General features: G+C 34.7%; 1 protein-coding gene across 1 annotated transcript; it reads left to right on the top strand.

Annotated features, from left to right (window-relative positions):
• The first annotated feature begins 16,143 nt into the window (after window positions 1-16,143).
• NEUROD6 (neuronal differentiation 6) lies at window positions 16,144-18,648 on the top strand. Its single transcript, XM_072412136.1, has 2 exons — window positions 16,144-16,507; window positions 17,284-18,648. The coding sequence occupies exon 2, from the start codon at window positions 17,305-17,307 to the stop codon at window positions 18,316-18,318; it is 1,014 nt and encodes a 337-aa protein (XP_072268237.1). The 5' UTR covers window positions 16,144-16,507; window positions 17,284-17,304; the 3' UTR covers window positions 18,319-18,648.
• The last annotated feature ends 2,894 nt before the right edge of the window (window positions 18,649-21,542 follow it).

The following is a 21,542-nucleotide window of genomic DNA, read 5'->3' as shown; positions in this document are numbered from 1 at the left end:
GTCTTCTGGCATACCAAGTTTTTTTCCAAGTAAAAAGTTACATTTTCAAAAACATAATCCATATAAAAATGTTAGCAAAGGGCAGAAGTGAAGGAAATAGTAACCATTTGGTATCTCAGGTACAGTATAGTCATGTCAGCTTCAGCAACATAAATATTAAACAATAGGAATGAATGGGCACTGACTTTAAACTAATCCAATACATCAGTTTACTGTAATACCTAAACAGCAGTGCTTATGGACTGGATTCAAGTGCTGGAATAATGTCTTAGCAAACACTGTAGACAGGCAGATCTTGCCACAAGAAAGAAATGATCCAAAAAATTATGTAGTGAATAGCAACTGGTCTAACATGTTTTTCAATATGTAGTGTGAAATTTTAGCAGAAAACTATTTGCTTTTGACCTGGTATATCTCCAGTGACTCTTCTGCCTGAATCACTGTGTATATTTTAAAAATTTTCAATAAAGAGGTGTTTCTCATGTGTGTCTATCTATATGCTGTAAATTACTTTCCTGTACTCCTTTCTCCATTTTTATGCTCTGAGCATCTATAGATCTATTCATTGTATCTGAGAAATGTAAGTTCTGCCTGAAATCTCCTTTTAAAAATAAATCTTGCCTTCCATACTCTCGTTCTGCTTCAACACCTTCAGAGTCACTAACCCAGAACAAGTATACCGATCAGGGGTTCTGACAGTTTTTCAAATACTTTTTGGTCAATGACTGTGAACTTATGCCACAGATAGAGAAATAGCTAGCTTTTGTAGGAATCCAGGAATGTTAGCCCAAATATTTTTCTCATGGCTGGTACCATTTAAAGTGTAGGTAACCCCTATCCCCTAAAAAAAAAATCAACTGTTAAAAATCTAAAATGTCATATTACTATCTGATACCTTTTGTTGGGGGAATTATTTTGTTTATGAAGGCTTTGATATTTTCATATTTTAATGTTTTATCTATTGTTCCTTTTTGTCAAGGGCTTTTTGTCCTGTGTGTGTGACAATGTGACAGTGTGTACCTATGCATGAGCTGCATTTACAGATATGTGCTTCTGTAGGCTTTGACCAAACATTTATACACAAAGTATGCCTACACATTTAGATAGACCACACCAAAAGGCATCAGCAAAGCTGGTTGTCACTGCCTGGAGATAAAGACCTAACTAGAATATGGGTTCACATTGTGGAAGTGGCCACTGAAACCTACAGAGCCATGCAAAGAGCATGAAAAGCACAGAAAAATTATGTTTTGTCATCAGGAAGGTGTAGGAGTAGATTCCAGTGTTTCTTCAAAGACCCCATTATAAGGCTATCCATAGATGTTTCAATATCCACAAAAAATGACCAGATAGAGATAGTTGCTTTGAGGAAATTACTTCAATGCCAGTATTAGGCAGATGGCAACAACATACATTTGCTCACTTTGCACTTTACATTGCTTGTAAGTACCCTCCTCTTTGCCATGCTGTTCAGGTGAGGTTAATGCAGATCTCTAAAATGGGTTTACTTCTACAGTCTAATTGTATCACTCCCTTAAGGTTTACTAAAACTTTGTAGCATTTAATCCATATCCAATCAGGCCGGGCTTTGCAAAACCTCCTCTGACTGTTTAGCTATATAACTGTATATGATATATAATAGCGACTGTTTAGAAAAGCTTCCCCTACTGCATTAGATACCAACCTGGGTAGTTTTTTTTCATATTTTTTTTTTTAAATCATAATTGGTTCTACCTACTGTTGTACAGCCTTATTCATCATTAATATAAATAGTTTATTGTAGTGTACTTTACTTGATATTTTATTTCTGTAAGAGCATTATTAGTTTATTTTATTTTTTTTTCCATAGCTTTGAATATGGCACACTTTCGTTGTGCAAAAATTTTATTAACCTAATTCAATGTCAACATTTATTTCTCACCAAATTTGGATACATTTTTGGCAAGAACTTTTTAATGATTAGGAGAGTCAGACTGCTGTCTAAAATGTTCCCCAGCACATACCAAAGACTCCAACGATCCCAAAGATGGCGCCAAGGTCTGGACTTTTTGGTGGTCAATCCATATGTGAAAAATATATTTCATGCTGAACCATTTTTTCACAATTTGATCTTGATAAATCCTGACTTTGTCATCTTGAAAAATGCATGTTCCATCATGGAGGTAAACATCCACTGATCCAAAAACTTGGTTATTCAGTATGTGCAAACAGTCAGCAGACCTTTGAATTTGGGCACAGAACTTTGCTGCAGCTGACTAACTAAAGTAGCCCCGATCATAACACGGCCCCACAGGCTTGGAGACGTTTTTTTGGCCAGGCAGTATATTACTTAACATCAGAAAACACTCTTTTGCCAACACACAGAACTCCACAGGTCATGGCAGATCCCTGTTTCACAAATACTTATTTTACTTGTTCAAACAGACCTTGCATTTACCTTGATTATACTTATACATACTTATTTTTTATTTACCTGTACTATACAGAAGGCAAGTTTACTATGAAGTCTAATATAAAAGAAAGCTTGTGTCCTCCTTAATGTGGATTACAATTTTAAATTTAGCATTTCTGTAACAAGGGGATCTCACGAAGCTTTGCTTCCAAGTTGCATGGGCTACAATTACCTTACTTTGTGTGTGCCAATGTCAGCAGTGTCTTGGCATGTGTATTCTTGTTCTTTGTGTATTTAATTCAGAAGTGTGGAGTAGTTCAGCATGAAACTTGTATACTGCCTTTACTGGTTTTCTGCAGGCTGTCTGTATTAGGTGGACCTTATGCTCTCTGCTGTCTGCATGGACTATGTGCAGCACAGCGGGTATTTTACTGCTGCTATAGGTAAAACTGAACTTGCAAATGATTTTGGTGCTCACAAAGTAGGTGTATATCCTTTGTAGCTAATAAGAAATATATTAGGTGTTTGTGGTTGGAGTTCCAAAGTTCTCAATCTTTTTGAGTTTAGGTCCACTTTAAAATTGCCTTAAACCACAAGTGGTTTCTTGCTTTTCCTTCAGCCGTTTATAACATGAATATCAATATGAGTTGCACAATCCCTTTGCAAGATTACCTCTAAACAAAATCAGCCTGTGGGTCTAATTCTATAAAAAAAAAAACTAAATAAGGCTCAAAAGCTCATTAGAATAATTTTTTTGCATTTTTCCTGTCATCTCGGGGAGCTGAAAGTCATTCTTAGATGGTTTCTTCTAGGGAAAACATCTGGTATCACTTTTCAACATGCTCTTTTCATAGAGAAAATATTAGGGTAGAACAGTAGACAAAAGGAACGTCTTACAAAATATTTATAAAGAAAAGTACCACCTAATGTACTATGCATGTGTCTAACATTGTACTCAGTAGTGATTGCCTATATTTAATTGGACGCATTTATTTGAACAAGGTGTACAAAACAAGTTATTTAGCTAAGGTGTTCATGCACCAGTAAATCTGAATACTGTTTTGCAATATTGTGGTTTATCCCCAAATCATAGATATATTAATGACATGAAGACACAGCATGAGGATCATTAACAGGTAGATTTTTCCTCAAGAACAGCAAGCAATAAGACATCTACCCAAATTACATTATTATTACAATTCAGTTGTCAATGCACTGTATGCACAGATTTACCCAATGGCTGAAACATCACCCATTCTAAGATCCCCCAACAGCTAGATTTCAGAATTCTTCCATAAGAAAACTACCATCCATATTATTCTTTGCATGTATGTAATAGAAAAAGTTACAAGAATGATTCAAGTATTTTCCTATTCCTTCAAGTTCATATTCACAAATGCATTATCACTTGTATATTTGCCAAATATTCACTTGTATGTGTGTTCCTATCATGCAAACATTGAAACTTTAAAAAAATCGGCAAATGTTGCTGGTGAATGCAGGAGACTGCCACAAAGTTTACATAGTTTACAAAGTAATACATACTTCCAGATAGAACCAGCTAGAAAAGCCCAATATGTGATAATGAAAGGCTGTTAAAAACCTGCATGATACAGTTTCCATTGTTCAGAATTGCTGCTAGGGATGGAACAAAATACTGTGTTACACAAAGAAATATATTAATTTCGAAGAAAATCTTAGTTGACTTTGTCAGGTTTGTGAAGTTTTTGGCAATGAACACTGATATTCTCTTTAAACTCATTCTTGTGTGTAGTGAACCAGGTTGTCAGTATACAGCAGTCTGGATCAAGTTTACTAAGTTACAATAGATAAAGAGAATTGCCAGCAGCATTTACTAAAGTGTGTAATGTTAAAAACCTACTTATACTTCCTTATTTTTTCTGTCCATTAATAAGGCACTATAGTTTTGTCCTGAACATATTACATCAGTTGAGGAATCCTGTTCAACTATTATTATTAATACACAGTATTTAGATAGCGCCATCATAATATTATTAATTAAGGTGAATTCAGGGGAGGCCAATTAACCTATTTGCATGATTTTGGGATGTGGGAGGAAACTGGAGTACCCATGCAGACACGGGGAGAACCTGCAAACTCCATGCAGATAGTGTCTAGGCAGAGATTCAAACCTGGGACCTAGCACTGGCAAAGGCTGGAGTGCTAACCCCTGAGCCACCGTGCAATTTGTTCTGCACTTCATATTTAAGGACAACAGGATAACCACCAGATCACAGATGCACCAACAGAAATTTGGTGGTAAGAAGCAGAGTTTTTTTGGAACATTGGGCCTAATGTATTAAATCTCTGCAAGATTGGAGAGTATATAATTTTATCAGTGAGCCTGGAAAGGATTTCTTAGAAGTAATTTGCTATTTGTTAGCAAATGTTTTCAATCCTGGACCAGATCAATTGCAGGTTTGCTGGATCACCCAGGTTCACAGATGAACGTTTATCCTCTGCAGCATTGGAGAGCTTTAATAAAGCAGGCCTATTGCATTTATAAAGAAAGCAAGTTGGTCCACCCGTTGGAGTAATTCAGAGATTTTCAATAAACAATCATTTCCCTGGTATAGATTGGCTGCTAATTGGATAACTCATCCCTATTAGGCATACAAAAGACTGTTTCACCTTGCTTCTGTGCTTTACCTAGTTGGTGCCTACATTTTTGGCCTACATATCAGTAAATGACTGGAATGTAGCTTCGCATTTTACAGAATATAAATAACATATAAATGTAGCAAATTCCTAAAGGAATGGTTTATCCAAATTTTTTTTTTAATTTTAAAATACTTAAGACCATAAAATTTTGAACCCACATTGTCTTAAATAGCATAACTGCAACTGTAAAGTAGCTATTTTGTTTAAAGGAACTAACCCTTTTTTAGGATCATTTGTCCATATTTAGTCCTCAATTGTCCCTTTTTGGGTGGATATGTACACTGCTATAAAATGTATGATCTAACAGTTAAAAGTTGTTATTTTGCACTAAACAATTCATCCCTGATATGGGAGAATGGTGGCTCCAATAGAACGTGGCCTCACAATGAGAAAGTGATTCTCAGTCGGGGTACTTTTTGCACAAAATTTTCATTTTTTCCATATGCTTGTGTGGGTTTTCTCTAAACAATCAGGTTTACTCCACACTCACAAACAATGCAGTTAGGTCAATTGGCTTCTCCACAAATTATCCTTGGTATAGATGCATGCTTATTTAAATTTCATCCAGCTTCTAAATTATTCAATTTGTTATTTTGAAAAGCCAATATAAAGAAAAATATTTGTTAAAGAGCAGGTTTTGCTTTAACCAATCTTTATTGTGTACTCACTTTTTATGATCTACAAAACTGGGCTGTGGTAGGGGTGTTTCATTTGTCTACATATTTTGAGTCAAGCATCACTCTTCCTTACCTCCTCTTACCTGTTCTATTCAACTGAGAAAGAAATGCTTCACATATAGATCATCAATTATTATGCAGGAACAAATCCTCTATCCTCAAGACTGTAATATCAGGAACAAAAGGAGTAAAGTAAAACACATATTACTTTAATTCTTCTCTTGGGATCCACTGATCTGCATACAGATTGTCAATACAAAAGCCCTGCTCTACAATTTGAAGGCTGAATAAAGAAACAAGCTTTCCTTTTTCTGTTCATTATGCCCTCCCAGGTCAGCAATATGACATTGGATTGGCTTATTAATAAAATTGGACTTGTTTCCTTTTCAAGGCTTAGGTCTACATTTAAAAGAGAATATTTATCAAATTTAGTGAATGATGTTATTCTGTGCTCACGCTAATCATACAACAATGTGCAAGCAAAAGTCATTTTTTATTCCGTTGCACATGATTGGGTATTAAAACTGAACACAGGGTACAGGTTCCATGCTTCATATTTTCTGGGCATGCCCACTACTGTGTCCCTATTGGGAGCAGGTTAGGGAAAGTCACTACCTACAATATCCCTTGGGACCCTGGGTTTTTCCTATTGCATCATAATGTGATTTCAGAAAAGGCATAGACATCTTATTGTTACATCTTAGACATCCTTCTGTGGCTGCTAACTCATGTATTCCTATGTTATGGAAGTCAAAGTCCACTCCGATTGTGGGTATGCGGCTCTACACAGTTAACAATATTATGTTGATGGAGGATCTTACAGCTAGTCTAAGAGGTACACAAGATAAGTTTAATGCTGTATGAGGAGGTTGGATTTATTATCTAGAAACTCGGGAGTTTAAGCACCACCTAGACCTGACTCCTTAAATGCAAGTTTGAGGTAGATTTCCTCCTTGAACATACATTTTTATGTAAATTACCGGCTCCCTTATCAAAGCTCACTTTGATTGTATATCATATTGTTGATTTGATGCTTTATTTTTAGTTTCCCCACAGTTTTTCTTTTTCTTGGTATTTCTGTGGAATGTGCAATATTCTGTTTATATCCTAAACTGTTTCCCTTTCCCAGTTTTGTTATTGTTATTGTATTATGGTAAAACTTTTTCAAAAATAAAGAATGTTTAAAAAAAAAAAAACTGAACACAGCTTCACATAATTTACTAATTTATGTGACAAAATATTTTGCAAAGTCAACCTTCACTTTACTTAATGTTCAACCTTTAACCCTCTAATAAATCCAACTCAATTATTATTACCTGCTTAGTTGGTATTTTGTCACTATGCCTAATTCATGAAGACCAATCAGTTTAGCTTAAATTTAATTTTTAAAAAATAGAAAAGGAGAACAACATGTGACTAATTTTTACAAAGCCTGCAGACTCAGTGGTGGTAATTTTGATTCCACACTACCTTATGTGGTTTATTTACTTTTTTAGGTAGGTGTTTACGCCGTAAAGTTAATGTTTCTATTTTGCAAAATGAATGTATGTTGAAATCTTGAACCCGTATCACCTTTTTTGAATCCCATATTAGCAAAGAAAGTGTTAAAAATATTTATGCTATCATATGATTATGGTGCACACTATATTACTTTATATACAGACTTTCACTGGGCAATATGGGAAGATAGGAAAACCAGCCTGGAGATCTGACATTTCTCTACTGCAGTTAAATAATATAACTAGGTATTTTTCTTGCTCCCTACCTATGACTGTACAGTGAATAACAAGCAGCATACTAACACTCTCAGTCTGTTACTTTCTCCCACCTGTAAAGGCATGTTAGTTCTTTGCATACAGCAACACAACTAATCTGATTTCTTGCACTTCTTCCTTTTTCAGTGTGAGTTCTGATGTACAGTCCACAGAATGAAAATACCAAGTCAAATTAGGAACTTACCCTAGTTGCTTTTGAAAATACATTTTTTTGCAAAAACATACCGATATGGGCTGGTGTTCTTTATATCTGTTTAAAGTTCAGCTTCAAAAATTTGACAGGAACAAACAATTTATTCAGAATCTTGTATTCCAGATTTTGTTATCATCGGTTAGAAAAAGCTCTTGGCTGTGGTTAAGTAATTGCTTAATACTGCTGTGATAGTATTATCAGAGTTTGTCCAGTAAATATTTCCTATATATAGTACAATATAATTGTAAAACAGATGAGTTTTTATTGGCAGGAAAATAAAAGAACATGAGTTTTTCATTTTTTCCAGTGGACAGCATGTAAAAGAATATAGTGGCATTAGTGCAATGAATAAGCAGTAAAGCAAAAATAATGTAGTTGGAAAGAAAAGAAAAGCAGATGGCAAGTGAGGAAAAAACAGCTGAAGACAACAACAAAGATTAATCTAACAAAAATGCTGAAAGGGAGGGAGCTAAATGACAGGGTGTTTATAAAGAGACATACAAAATAGGTAACATTGCTTGGATTTAAAAAAGAGTAAACTTTGATAATGTTTGTCTGCCAGGGAATAGCAATATATTCAGATCAATTGGTATTTGTTGTGTGTTTCCAAAATGACCATCTAAATCACACATATGTGGGACAGCACTGCAAATCACTAGGGATGGAAGTGAACAGGTATTTTGCTATTTTGATTGTAGCCTGTGTGGTACTTAATACTGGTAATGAAGGTATGCAGGGAGTTCAAAAGGAATTTGGACCACACTCAAAATTGTAACTTACCTCTAATGGACAAAAGGCTATCCTGTAGAAATATTATGAATTTATGTTTAATTTTTGTTGCTAAAGTTTGTGGTGTGCATATGACAGCAATTAGTATAGCCAAGGTGCACCTTAGATCCTGATTTAATAACGCTCTCCAAAGCTAGAGAGGATATACTTTCATCAGAGAACCTGGGTGATCCAGCAAATATGAAATAAATTTGGTTCATGATTGAAAACATTTGCTAGCAAATAGCAAATGATTTTGAAGAAATCCATTCCAGGTTTGCTAGATCACTCAGGTTTACTGATGAAGGTATATCCTCTCCAGCCTTGGAGAGCTTCAAAAAGTTAGGCCAAGTGACTCCAAGCTGTCCAGACTCTGAAGCTGCAAAAAAATCCCAACCCATAACATCTTTCTCATCACACTTTAATATTTCTCTGTCTTTAGTTTGTGCCAATGTCTACTTATTACTGTGGAAAAACAACCCTTTAGATTTACCAGTCCACCGCACATTGTTAGAAAAAGACTGGCCTTTTCCTATATGATTTAACTGAAGTTTTGCTGTGACATGCAATTTTTAGACAGCAAATGCCCTTTTTTCTGGAACACTTCCCTTACAGTTTTATTTGGTGCAATTTGTTTCCAATTTTAACTGCATGCACTTTGACACAAACTGTTGTGTTACCTGCATTGTACCTGCATGGTAACATTACCTAACATGTGAAAAGCAAAGATAATGTAAGACCCTATATATCAGTGGTCTCCGGCTTTTTGCACGTCGCGGACCACTAAATGTACAGACTCCAAACCGCACATGAGCAGAGAGCCGTGTATCACTCGAAGGGGAAGAAACTTCCCCCAGAATGACGTCATGATGACGTCAGAGTGACTCTCCCATCACAGGTCTGAGCCTGTGATAGGAGAGTGGGCAGGTTGTGTCCAGAGACATAACCAGCCCACCTCCCTGAGCCTGCGATGTCTCCGGGAAATGTGGTCCACAGCTCTGGCCAGTGCGCCCCCCCAAGCGGGGTCCCTCTCCTGACCCCACTGGTAGGTGCACTGGCCAGAGCCACGGCCCAACTGTCAGAAGGAATTAGAGGTTGAGGACCCCTGATATATATCTTAGGTTTAAAACAATTTCCCCCTGCATACTCCTCAAAGAAATTATAAAAATTAGCACCTAATCTGGAACACTTGATTCTAATTTCATAGATTTAAGGTGGTAAAAGGTATAACAGTGTGCTTACTTCTTCCATGCGACAAATCTGCAATTTTGTTATTTAGATTGTGGGACAGAATTGATGTGTGAATATTAAGATATAATGGGACTGATAAAAAATCCAACAAAAACAAAAAAAAATTTCTGTAAACCCCTGACAAAGTCTGCATGATGTTACATACATTTTAATGGTATACAGATATTACTCTTGCTTTGATCAACATTCTGGATGAAAAGATGGTACCCAGTAGAACTATATCGGATCCCACATCCGTTCCCGCAGAACTGACTCATAGTTAGTGAACATGGACACATTGGACCTGATTTAATAAAGCTCTCCATCATTGAAGAAGTTAGACTGCCAAGGAACCTGGCAGTCTGGCAAACCTAGAATAGATCTGGTCCAGGATTAAAAACTTTTACCAACAAGTAGCTTTTTTTTAGTAGTTTTTTTTTAATCCATTCCAGGTTTGCTGGAACACCCAGGTTCAGCTATTATAGTATACCTTCTTCAGTCTTGGAGAGCTTTATTACATAAAACCCATTAAATGAATAGTGAAACACCATAACATGTTTTTGTCTGATCACTCTATTAAGGGAGCTGTATCGTCATTTGACTGGTGGGATGGAAGCATAATTTTTTTAAGCACTGAAGGCCTCTCAATATACCTAAATCTCTATACCTGTAAGGACAACACAGGAAACATTTAAATCATCATTAAAGAAGACTTCTAGAAACAAGTTTCTGGAAGCTTCCAACTGTCAACATGCCAAAGTGATATTAAATTAATTATTTTGTAGTACTTATAGTACCGTAGGTAGGGTTTATTCTTACAAGAGGTGGGGAAATGTGGGTTGAGTATTGTTATAAAGGGAATATTAACTGACACAATTATTTTGCACCATTTGGGGACAGAATCTACCTGAATGCTTCTATGCTTGTGCTTCTTTGCCCCAAACATTATTCTGTTTAAGAAAGGACTGTGAGGATTTTTAAGGATATTTACCTAAAATTCCTTACAAAGCAGAAGAAGCTGATGTGGTCCTAAGAAGGAGCAAGTGTGTTTTATAGGTCATGGTCCATCTTGGTTTGGGTAAATGTGTAGGGAAGGTTCTTGGCAAATCCCCACAAGAAAACCGCATCACTACTAAGGCCTGGTGGCAAAAGCCACAGGTCTGTGTAAATGTTAGCAATGTTTTAAATTCCCAAACAGATACTACCTAGAAAGGACATATATCCATCAATGAGGGAGTCACAATTTTTTCTATATCACATATTGTACAGGAATTCCTGAATTTTATTAAAACCTGAATGTTTCTAAAGCCCATAATACCAAGATAGACTTTTCTTGTTTTTTAGATGATATCATCCTTCCTAGCACATGATCAGAAGATAGTACAAACTATATGTAGTCATTAAAATAGAACTAAATCATATGTAATCATGGAAATAATTATAACTTGTACAAATAATGTTTTAAGTATTTTGTATATGTAAATTATGTTTTTATGTCTATTTGAGAATTGTTTATTTCATGCCTTTAAAGTTCTGCTTTTGGTCTTTGTCATTTTAGGCTGATTATAAACAGAATTTGTGAGGGATATAACTCTCAGAGTGGATGATCATCTGTGCACTCTCTTGTTTTCCACTTGCATTATACATGTTATTATGTAGGAAAGAAAAAATACAGGAGACTGTTCATCAAAATTCAAAAAATTCTTTTTGAGAACTCTTTTCTTTTTAGCATGGTAGAATTATGTAACATCTATGTACATTTGCACATCATATACACTGTATTTGTGAATAATAAAACTTTGTTAGAATGTTCACTCTCATTCCAACTATATGACCATATACTGACTTTGTTCCTTTATTTTTGGACTTTTTTGTTATCCTTATATATTTTTTAGTATGATTATGATTTATAGAGTGGCAACACCTTTGAAGCTGCTTTACAATAGACAATGCATAACACAAACAGATTCACAATGAAGAACCATACAAAAAAGCTCAGTTGACCTGGTCATCCTCTATTGTTGCACTTTGAGGTTAAATATAGAAATATACATCATATACACAATATACACAACTACAGCACAAATGAATAAAGAAATATGGGTAGTGCATAACAGCTTGTATTGAATATAAAATGGGAATGTATATGGAGTATACATGGTATACATAACATTACTGATAAACACTAGGAGAGATTGTCCTGCTATTTACAGTTTACAATCCAAGTGAATAAGGGGCAGAGAGGTAAGGGGAGCCAGTAAGCTGTATATGAGGTGGAAGCTTCTGCCTTACTGCATATTACAGAATGGTATGATTGTAGGTTGGTAGCGGACTGAACTGCCCCTTCATATTTTATGCTTGCCTGAAAAGGTGAGTTTTTAGGGTGATCGACAGTCGATTAGCTTCATTTCTATACAGTTTGGCAAAACCTTGAAATTGCACTGAACAATTTTATTATCTTAACCAGGGATTCTCAATCAGGGTTCCACAGAACCCTAGGTCTGCAGGGGTTTTAAAAATTTCTGTACTGAAGCTGGCAGACGTAGTTAGGCTGGGCTCAACTTTGCAGATGTGGTGAATCTGTAGTAGAAGCACAGGAACCCAGAAATCTCCTCCAATGCACAATAGTCTGTACAGTCATACCGAGAGGAGGTTCAGCCCCAGGGAAAGCAAAAGGAAATGTTTGGAAAAACTCACTTAAAAGCACACTTCACTAACAGCTGTTACATAGTAAGTTACATAGTAAGTCAGGTTGAAAGAACTCTATAAAATTCAACCAATATAGAAATATTCATATCCCCTATAAATAATCATAAAACCCTATAAGACATAGTTGATCCAAAAGAAGGCAAAAAAACCCTGGTACAATTTGCTTCAACGGGAAAAAAATTCCTTCCTGATTCCATGAGGCAATCGGATGTTCCCTGGATCAAACGTCTCTGTTATCTTTACTTAGGCCTTAATACCCAGTTACGTTCTGTGCTTCTAGAAAAACATCAAGCTTTTTCTTAAAGCAATCTATAGTAGTTGCTGAAACTACTTCCTGAGGGAGCCGATTCCACATTTTCACAGACATTACAGTGAAGAATCTCTTCCTTATCTGGAGCTTAAACTTCTTTTCTTCCAGATGATGTATGATCTCAAAGTAAACAATTGGGGAGAGAGTTCTCTATATGGACCATTTATATATTTATACAGGAGGATCATATCCCCCCTTATACGTCTCTTCTCAAGGGAGAATAGATTCAGTTCAGCTAATCTCTCCTTATAGCTTGGATCCTTCATTCCTATTATTAGTTTAGTTGCCCTTCTCTGCACTCTCTCCAATTCCACAATGTCCTTTTTGTGAACTGGTGCCCAAAACTGGACTGCATATTCCAGATGTGGTCTGATCGATGCTTTGTACAGGGGCAGGATTATGTCTCCATCTCTGCAGTCTATTCCTCTTTTAATACAAGAAAGGTGAACTAATAGTTGTACTATACCGTGTTATGGGTGGGAAAAGCTTTACAGAAAAAAGAGGAATGTTGTAGCCAATATCCTATATAATATCAGGGATGGAGCAGCAATAGCAAATTTCATTATTTTATAAGAATAGTATTGAAAAATAATCATCTGTTTATATAAATACTGGCTTTAGATTTAAAGTCCCTCGTTCTACAACCCCCCCCCCCCCCCCAATCTTTCTCTTACCATCTACCCATTTTGAACTCTATTTTCTTTCACTTTATTTCTACTTCAAATTGTGTCAAATCAGACACTTGTTTGACCTAAAGGAGATTGTACAATGTGGTTGTATAGTGTGGTCAGCTTGAGACTAGGATGTTGCTGCAGATTGCTGCATGCAATTTTTAAAATAAAAATTATTTTTATCAGTTTAACAGCAGTATTTTTCCAATTATTTATTGCCTAAAGCCCTATCTAGTACTAACCACCCTTAAATACTCTCCACTCAACGGGCCTGATATTTTAATGCCCTCCAAGACTGGAGAAGATAGACTATCATAAGAGAACTGGGCTGAATCTACAAATCATAAATGGATCTGGTTTAAGATTAAAAACATTTGACAACTAAAATCAAATGATTTTCAAGAAATAGATTCCAGGTTTCTGGATCAAGTCCCATGATCTGTTATAGTTTATCATCCCAGTCTTGGGTAGCTTTATGAAACCAGGCCCAGTGTCTGGCGGGGATGAGAGTGATGAAAAATCCGAGGATGGGCTACAGACAGGATGAGAAATGCAGAAAAGGATATTAACGGACAAGGACAATGAAGAAGGGTTTTATACTCCATGAATTGTTTTGCTGTTTATAGCCTATAGTTTATATCATTTAGGTTTCTTTATGTGTTTTGTGTCCATCATTACTACAGGCCCTTTGATCACTAACACCAATCATGCATTATTCACACAACTTGGTCAAAGTCATTTTTTCATTCAGAGGTATGGAAGGCAACATTAGATCCACCTATCACATAGCATATAGTCATTTCACAAATAGCAATTGATTTCGGGTAAGGCTGTAAGCAATGAAAATGTTATGGTATGGGGGTATGCTTTTTCTGCTTCAGGGTCTGGACAGCTTGTATTTAATGACTTTTTGGGATTTTTACATTCTATCAAAGCATACATGATAAAAAAAATGTGGTCATCTGCCCAAGCAGAAATGGATCTTTCAATACAATAATATTCCAAAACATACAAGCAAATACACCAAGAAATGGATTTTAAAAAAAAAGAGAAAACAAAGGGTTATGGACTGGTCGTGTTAAAGCCTTGATTTGAATGCCATTAAAATGCCATAATTAGAGGCCATGAAACATTAGTCAATGGAGAGCACTAACATATGGGGCCAAGGATGTACCATACCCTAATGCTGAATATAGTTTTTGAATAGGCTCATTTGTGTGTTTTTTTTAAGTTTATCATCCTGACCTCTAGGCATGGTTTAAATGTTTGTTTACATAAGTATGAATACAAAGTCAGTAATTATCATGGCATATACATTTTTCAAATCAAACTCAACACTCAAATCAAAGCACAAAAATGCCAAATAATGTATTCAATATTACAAATAGTAAAAAAAAAAAAGCCAGGCATGGTACCTTGATATTAAATTGTATCAGCCTTCTGTAATCCGTTGTACACTAGTCCGCTGTCTTGGGGGCAGGGGCCAATTAGACGGGAAAGGAATAAGCTGATGAGTCCACTGCTCTTTGACTGTCCAATTACAGGCTGGGTACAAGTTTAACTAACAGTAGTACATACCTTTATTAAAAGAACACAGCCTAGCATTTTTGTTTGCTAAGGTTACATATATCTCACAAATGAATGGACTAAAATACATATGTTTAAGCAAGGAAAACGAACGTCATGTGCATTCAACTGTTTGCCTACAGTTCATCTTTAAAGCACTTGGAACCCCTAACTAGATGACATTTAGTTTTCTAAAATGCTATATACCATACATAGGTGTCAACGGAAATGCATACAATATTTGCTTTTTATCCCTTGTTGCTGTTCAGTTGTGCGTATCTCCTGCAGCTGCTTTGTAGCCATTTCATGCCTATATTTACTTAATCCGTTTTTTTTTTTTTACAGCAGAATTCCCAATAGTGACAACAGTGGGGTTTTATATGCATAGCATGCACGAAAAAGACCTGCCTGAGAGCATGAAAACCCAGGAGCACCATTTGGCAAAAGGTTAAGGGCCATATCACCTATGATCCCGACAATCTTCTTTTAATATAAGCTGCAGAATAAAAGATATTCAAATTACAATGTTTAAAGGTTTTAAAGATTAAGTTAACATTTACTAAAAGACCCATTATTCTTCTACCTGTTCTATTGCTATTCAATAAATAAAAGTGAAATATGTAAATAAAATGAGCTCAAAGTAAAACATATAATAAAATGTGAATTTTATAACATATAATAAAGTGTGAATAAAGTGAACTGTAAGTCATATTGATGTAGTTTTACTATGTAGTAGTATTAGCACAAACCTGACATTTATGCACATACATTACATTACATTTATGTTAATACAGAATTTGTTAGATGTACATTGAAATCTATTGATGCGTTACTATGTAGAAAACATTTGTGATTTTTTAAATTACTATATGTTTGACTCAGACGTGACTCTGCGTCTTTTGATATAAAAATCATTAAGGGTTTTGTATGTAAAAATGTGTTAAATAATCATTTTTAGAAAGTATTATATTTATAGGAGACAGACTGATTTAAAATACGTATACCTTTTCCTATATTTATACAAAGTAAACTGAGTCCACAATGGGTTAATTTAATGCAAGCGAGCTAACATAGCATCAGAGGCATGCATTCACCTCATTCCATGCTGTGTCATTTGGAAATGAGAACTTAACATTGGCATCACTGCCTTCTATTTAATGTGTCCCTTAAGATTCCCTGGGAAAAAAGGAGCCACTCTGATGGAACTGCATCGCCTGTATGTGAAATGCTGGTGTAGATTTTTTTTTATCAGTCTAACCTTCTGTGTTAATACATGAATGCTGGTACCCACTTACAGGGATGCCAGATGATCAGTGCAGAATAAAGGTCCCTGGGGAATGCATCATGTGGTTCTCTGCCCTGTGACGTCACCAGCAGATGGCATGGGTACCAGCTCTGGCAGTTGGCATCAATGTCACTTTTTTAGAGATCAATGAGATACACACATATCTAGACTCCTGGAGATGATGCGACATTCGGACTAATTTAGAAGACAAAAAATGAAAACGGCTTGCTGATTTAAACAAGTCTGGAGGTAATTTTTTTCTTCTTTAACATATTTATCTTGCATGTTATGTTAGAAGGTATTACAGCTATTGTTTGTGATTGTTTATTGTCATTCCCGTTATCATTATCAAGTCAAATGGTTCTTTTACTGAAGAGACAATAATGTCTCATTCAAACAGTATAGATGTTCCAAACTTGGTCTATTACTGCATGCCTACAAAATTTCCTAATGGGAAGACTGCTTTAGAAAATCTTTATTTGATAAACGATAAAGGAAAAGGCTTTTTTCTTTAACTTTTAATTTCATGCTTTTTCTACAACTGTATAGGCATTTTGACATATGGAAGGGAAATGACATGTCACTTTCTGTCTTTAAGGAGTATTCTTTTTTCAAAGCTTGCACACAGTACACTAGTAGAGGTTTCCTAATAAATTATTTTTGAGAACATTCTAAATATAAAGATTGTGATTTATCTTTATCACCAACATTTAATATTTGAAATGCGTTTATATGCAATAATCATAGCAGATCTTTTAGACAAAATAAACAAATCAGTAAATTTCAAAATGTTTTTACTTAGTTTACAGAACATTTGCAAATGCATTGAAAATGACTTATTTTGGACCTAAGAATTTTGGGAAGTAAATTTTCTCAATATTTTTAAAACAGACGATTTCTCTATTTCTTATTAGACGATTTCTAATAAGTTCTTTTTACATAAAAAATATTTCCAGGAATAGATGCATATTGTATCAGATAGTTATTTATTAGTAATATGGGCACATATGGTTTTGTCATTTCAGGGGATTTAATTCTAAGCAGCAATGTTAACACTTCCTTTTGATGAATCTGTTGTAATGACGGAATCGCAGCTTTGTAAAAAATATGCACGGGAAAGTGAGGATCAAAAAGCAGCAAAGAAACCAGAAAGCTGCGCTAAACAGCTAGTGTCCCATGGGAAAAATATCAAAAGGTCCCCTGAAGAGGAAACAGAGCAAGAAGAAGAGGAAGAGGACAAGGAGGAAGAAGATGAAAATGGATTGCCAAGAAGGAGGGGACCAAGGAAAAAAAAGATGACCAAGCTTAGGATGGAGAGGATTAAACTGAGACGTGTTGAGGCTAATGCAAGAGAAAGGGGTCGGATGCATGGCCTCAATGATGCACTGGACAATTTACGGAAAGTAGTACCTTGCTATTCCAAGACACAAAAGCTTTCCAAAATAGAAACCTTGAGGCTGGCCAAAAACTATATTTGGGCTCTGTCTGAGATACTCAGGATTGGGAAGAGGCCAGATCTTCTCACCTTTGTTCAAAATTTATGTAAAGGTTTGTCCCAGCCTACAACAAATTTGGTGGCTGGGTGCCTGCAGCTTAATGCCAGAAGTTTTTTAATGGGTCAGAGTGGAGACACAGTGCATCATGGAAGATCTCCATACAGCTCTATTTACCCTCCTTATCACAGCCCTGAGCTTAGTACCCCACCAGGCCATGGGAGTCTTGACAGTTACAAGACGGGAAAACCTTACAATTACTGTAGTGCTTATGAGTCCTTTTATGAAAGCACTTCTCCTGAGTGCACCAGCCCTCAGTTTGAAGGTCCCTTAAGCCCTCCCTCTATGAACTATAATGGGATATTTTCCCTGAAGCAAGAAGAGGCCTTGGACTATGGGAAAAATTACAATTATGGCATGCATTACTGTGCAGTGCCAGGCAGGGGTCCCCTCGGGCAGAGCTCTATGTTCAAGTTGCCTACAGACAGCCACTTCCCTTATGACTTCCATCTGCGCAGCCAGTCTCTCGCCATGCAAGATGAATTAAATGCAGTTTTTCATAATTAATGAGGAAAATGAATATAAACAGTGGTCAATCACCTCCCTCCCCCCTTCTAATTAAGATAAAGCAGATGCTTGTTCACACAGTAATTGACACGGCTTGATTAAGGTATCACCGCAGTCCCGAAAGTGTGTTTTAAACTTCTGTGGTCCTGCTTGTTTGTTTTTTTACCCATCTGTAAAAGCCAGATCCAATGCGATATTTTACCTTACAATTTAAATTTTAACATTTTATTTAAAAACTGTGTTTAATCCATGCACTAAAAGGATATTTTATGTTCATTTGTTAAAAAGAAACTGTTGACATGATGTGTAAAAATAAAGAAATGTACACTATTACTATTCCAATGTCTATCTTGATTGCACGCAGACAATTTAAAGCAATCACATATTAAACTGTTTTCTGCCAGAGGGGCCTGTTGGCAATTGCAAAGAAGTGCCTTGCAGGCCTCATTTAAAATTAAAAGATTAGTGACTACATAACAATACACATTTGAAGCTCATTAATCTCAGAATAGAAAAGTTGTGATCGAACAGGAAAAGTTCACCAGATAAAATATAATCTAAAATGGTGTCAAAACTGCTATTACTAGCTTCAAAAAAATGTAAGCTGTTCCTAAACTCAGAATAGTAAATTAATGGGCGCAGATGGCTGGGGATCTAGTGTAAGATTTTGAATTTTTAATTAATAGGTGTTACAGACCATCTCACTAAAATGCATCACTACTTTGCACAGATTAAATTAAATATAAAATACCATTAGGGTTTATGTTACTGATAAACCATATATCCACATTTAAGAAAAACGTATTTTTCAAACATAAATGTTATTGCTGCTCTTCATATATAAAATACACCTTAAAGTAGTTCAGCATATTTAACCACAATTGATAGGCTTAGAAAAGATTATTAATCGTTTAACTATCATTTATTTAAAAAAAAAAACGCAGTTATAAATAATTATATAACAGGTATTACATCTAAATAATATTTGTTGCAAGTAATCATTTTAAATGTATATTGAACTGCTTTTAAAAAGGTAAATTGACAAGTCCTTCAATTGAAATTGTACTGACTGCTGGCTTTTTTATGTTTTATTTTGACTTAGAAGAAACATTTAACATCGTGTAATTTCAAAGGCGTTAAGAGACCTTAACATGGTTTGTATTCAATAAAGGGTGGCTGGTTAGCTACCTGATATTAAAAGGTCAGGGTCTCAAAGACAGAAATTTAAAATTTAAAAGACACTGATTGTGACTGTTTTAAGAATTTAAGTTTTTAAGCCTGGGCCTCTTTCTTTAACATGCACAGCAATGTTTTAAAGATGGAAGATGTAAAACTGATATAGATAACCCTTTCAAGTGATTTCTAGGTAATGAACAACTATTTCACTGTTTCAATTGATAGCACGGATCATACACTAGCAAACTTAAACCTAAAAGTTTATTTTCGTGTGTCATGTTAACATTTGTTTGACACCTGTAAGTTTTGGAACATGAAGGCTGTGATGTGCAAGAATGTTAGAATTAGTCTTGATTTATTGTATTTGTTTCTTACAAAAGTATCACTGTCCTCTGTAACTTATGTATTGCCTAAGCGATGTATGTGCTACGGCATATATGTAAAATTTATTGTGTACTATATACTTTTCCAAAGTAATTTACTAAATAAAGTAAACTAAATATTATTTCTAAAACCTACAATAAATTAAAAGTTCAACCTGCATTAATTGATAATGATAATGAATACCTTTATTCTTACTATGCGTTAAGAGTCCACACAGATCTGCTGGGCCCACATAAACATATGTTTTCTTACAGTTTTTTTTAAAGCTAAAGTATGCTATATGTATACAGATGTTGTGTTAGCTCAAAAAATAATAAATAACAATAATAAAAAGGTGGTAAATATATATATATATATTAATATATATATATATATATATAAATTATTAATATTATTAATATTATTATTATTAATAATTATATTAATCATTTATGATATATAGATACAACTCAAGTCAATGCGATTTCAGTGCAAATTCAGCATATTATGGGATAATTCAAGAAGCGTTCAGTAATTTTCATAATGTTTAATATTTATTGATTCAGAATGCCTTCCACGGCATTCTTCTGGAAACTAATAAACCTGGTAAAATATTACAGATTAATAAAAACAGAACAGTATAAAAATACAAAAACTTTTGGGAAAAGGAAGGATCTGCAGTTTTCAAATCCACATGTAGCTATTACTTAATTTTTTAGTTTTTAACTGTTGATGTATGTGTAGTTCTCATTTTATATTATAAGGTATAATTTGGTAAATACATTGTTTACATATGTACCGCATACATGAATCAAAAAGGAAAAGATATTAAACAACCAGTCGCAAAAATATTCATAGCATAGTGTTAAAATTATGATAAATTAAACATTATTTATTTACATTGAATTTCATACATAAGTCCAAAATATAGCTTTATATTTACCTTAATGGAGACATTTTTTGGTGTGCATGAAAATGAAAAAAATAACTAAATTAAATAAAATGTTAGTTGGGAAGTGCTACAGAAATTCAGCAGCCAATTATTGCAGGTTTTTTATTTTAATGATTTTCTTTTAGCAGAAAAATGACTGAATATATATTAATATAGTTTCGGAAGGCCACTTAGTCAAAATCAACTATATAAATGCAAATAAAAGTTTAACATACTGTTGATCTAACCCTCCAAATAATCTATTTTGTTTATTATATTAAGAGATAGTTTGTTTTTTCATTTTTAATGGGCATTTACTTGACAATAAAAAGTATGTACTGTTGAGATTATAAAACACTTTAGAGCTGTTTGATTCCTAGCTTTCATGTTATCAAATTATTATACTTATACTTAATATACTTTAGGCTTAATGATAAGACCCCAACTAAAATATGTAACTTTGCCCCTAATTTATTTATTAGGATTATGAGGTATAAAATAAATGTAATAAAAGAGGCAGTGTTACAACAGAATGTCAAACAACACTCAGCAATAAAAACTAAATTTTACATCAGAATATGCCAAATGATAATTTTGCACTGTTACGTCTGAGGATCACTTTTTCAAAAGTTCCAAATATAATTCCGGGCATTTTATGCTTATAAACTTTCTATATTAAAAGTTATACGGTTGTTAAAATATTTTAAAAAATCATGCATTGCATGCATTAAGAAATATAGAAATTTAGTGTCAA

The sequence above is a fragment of the Pyxicephalus adspersus genome, chromosome 5 (assembly GCF_032062135.1).
Source record: "Pyxicephalus adspersus chromosome 5, UCB_Pads_2.0, whole genome shotgun sequence".
Taxonomy (NCBI): Eukaryota; Metazoa; Chordata; class Amphibia; order Anura; family Pyxicephalidae; genus Pyxicephalus; species Pyxicephalus adspersus.
The sequence above is the reverse complement of the archived record's forward strand: the minus strand, read 5'-3'. Positions and strand labels throughout refer to the sequence as shown.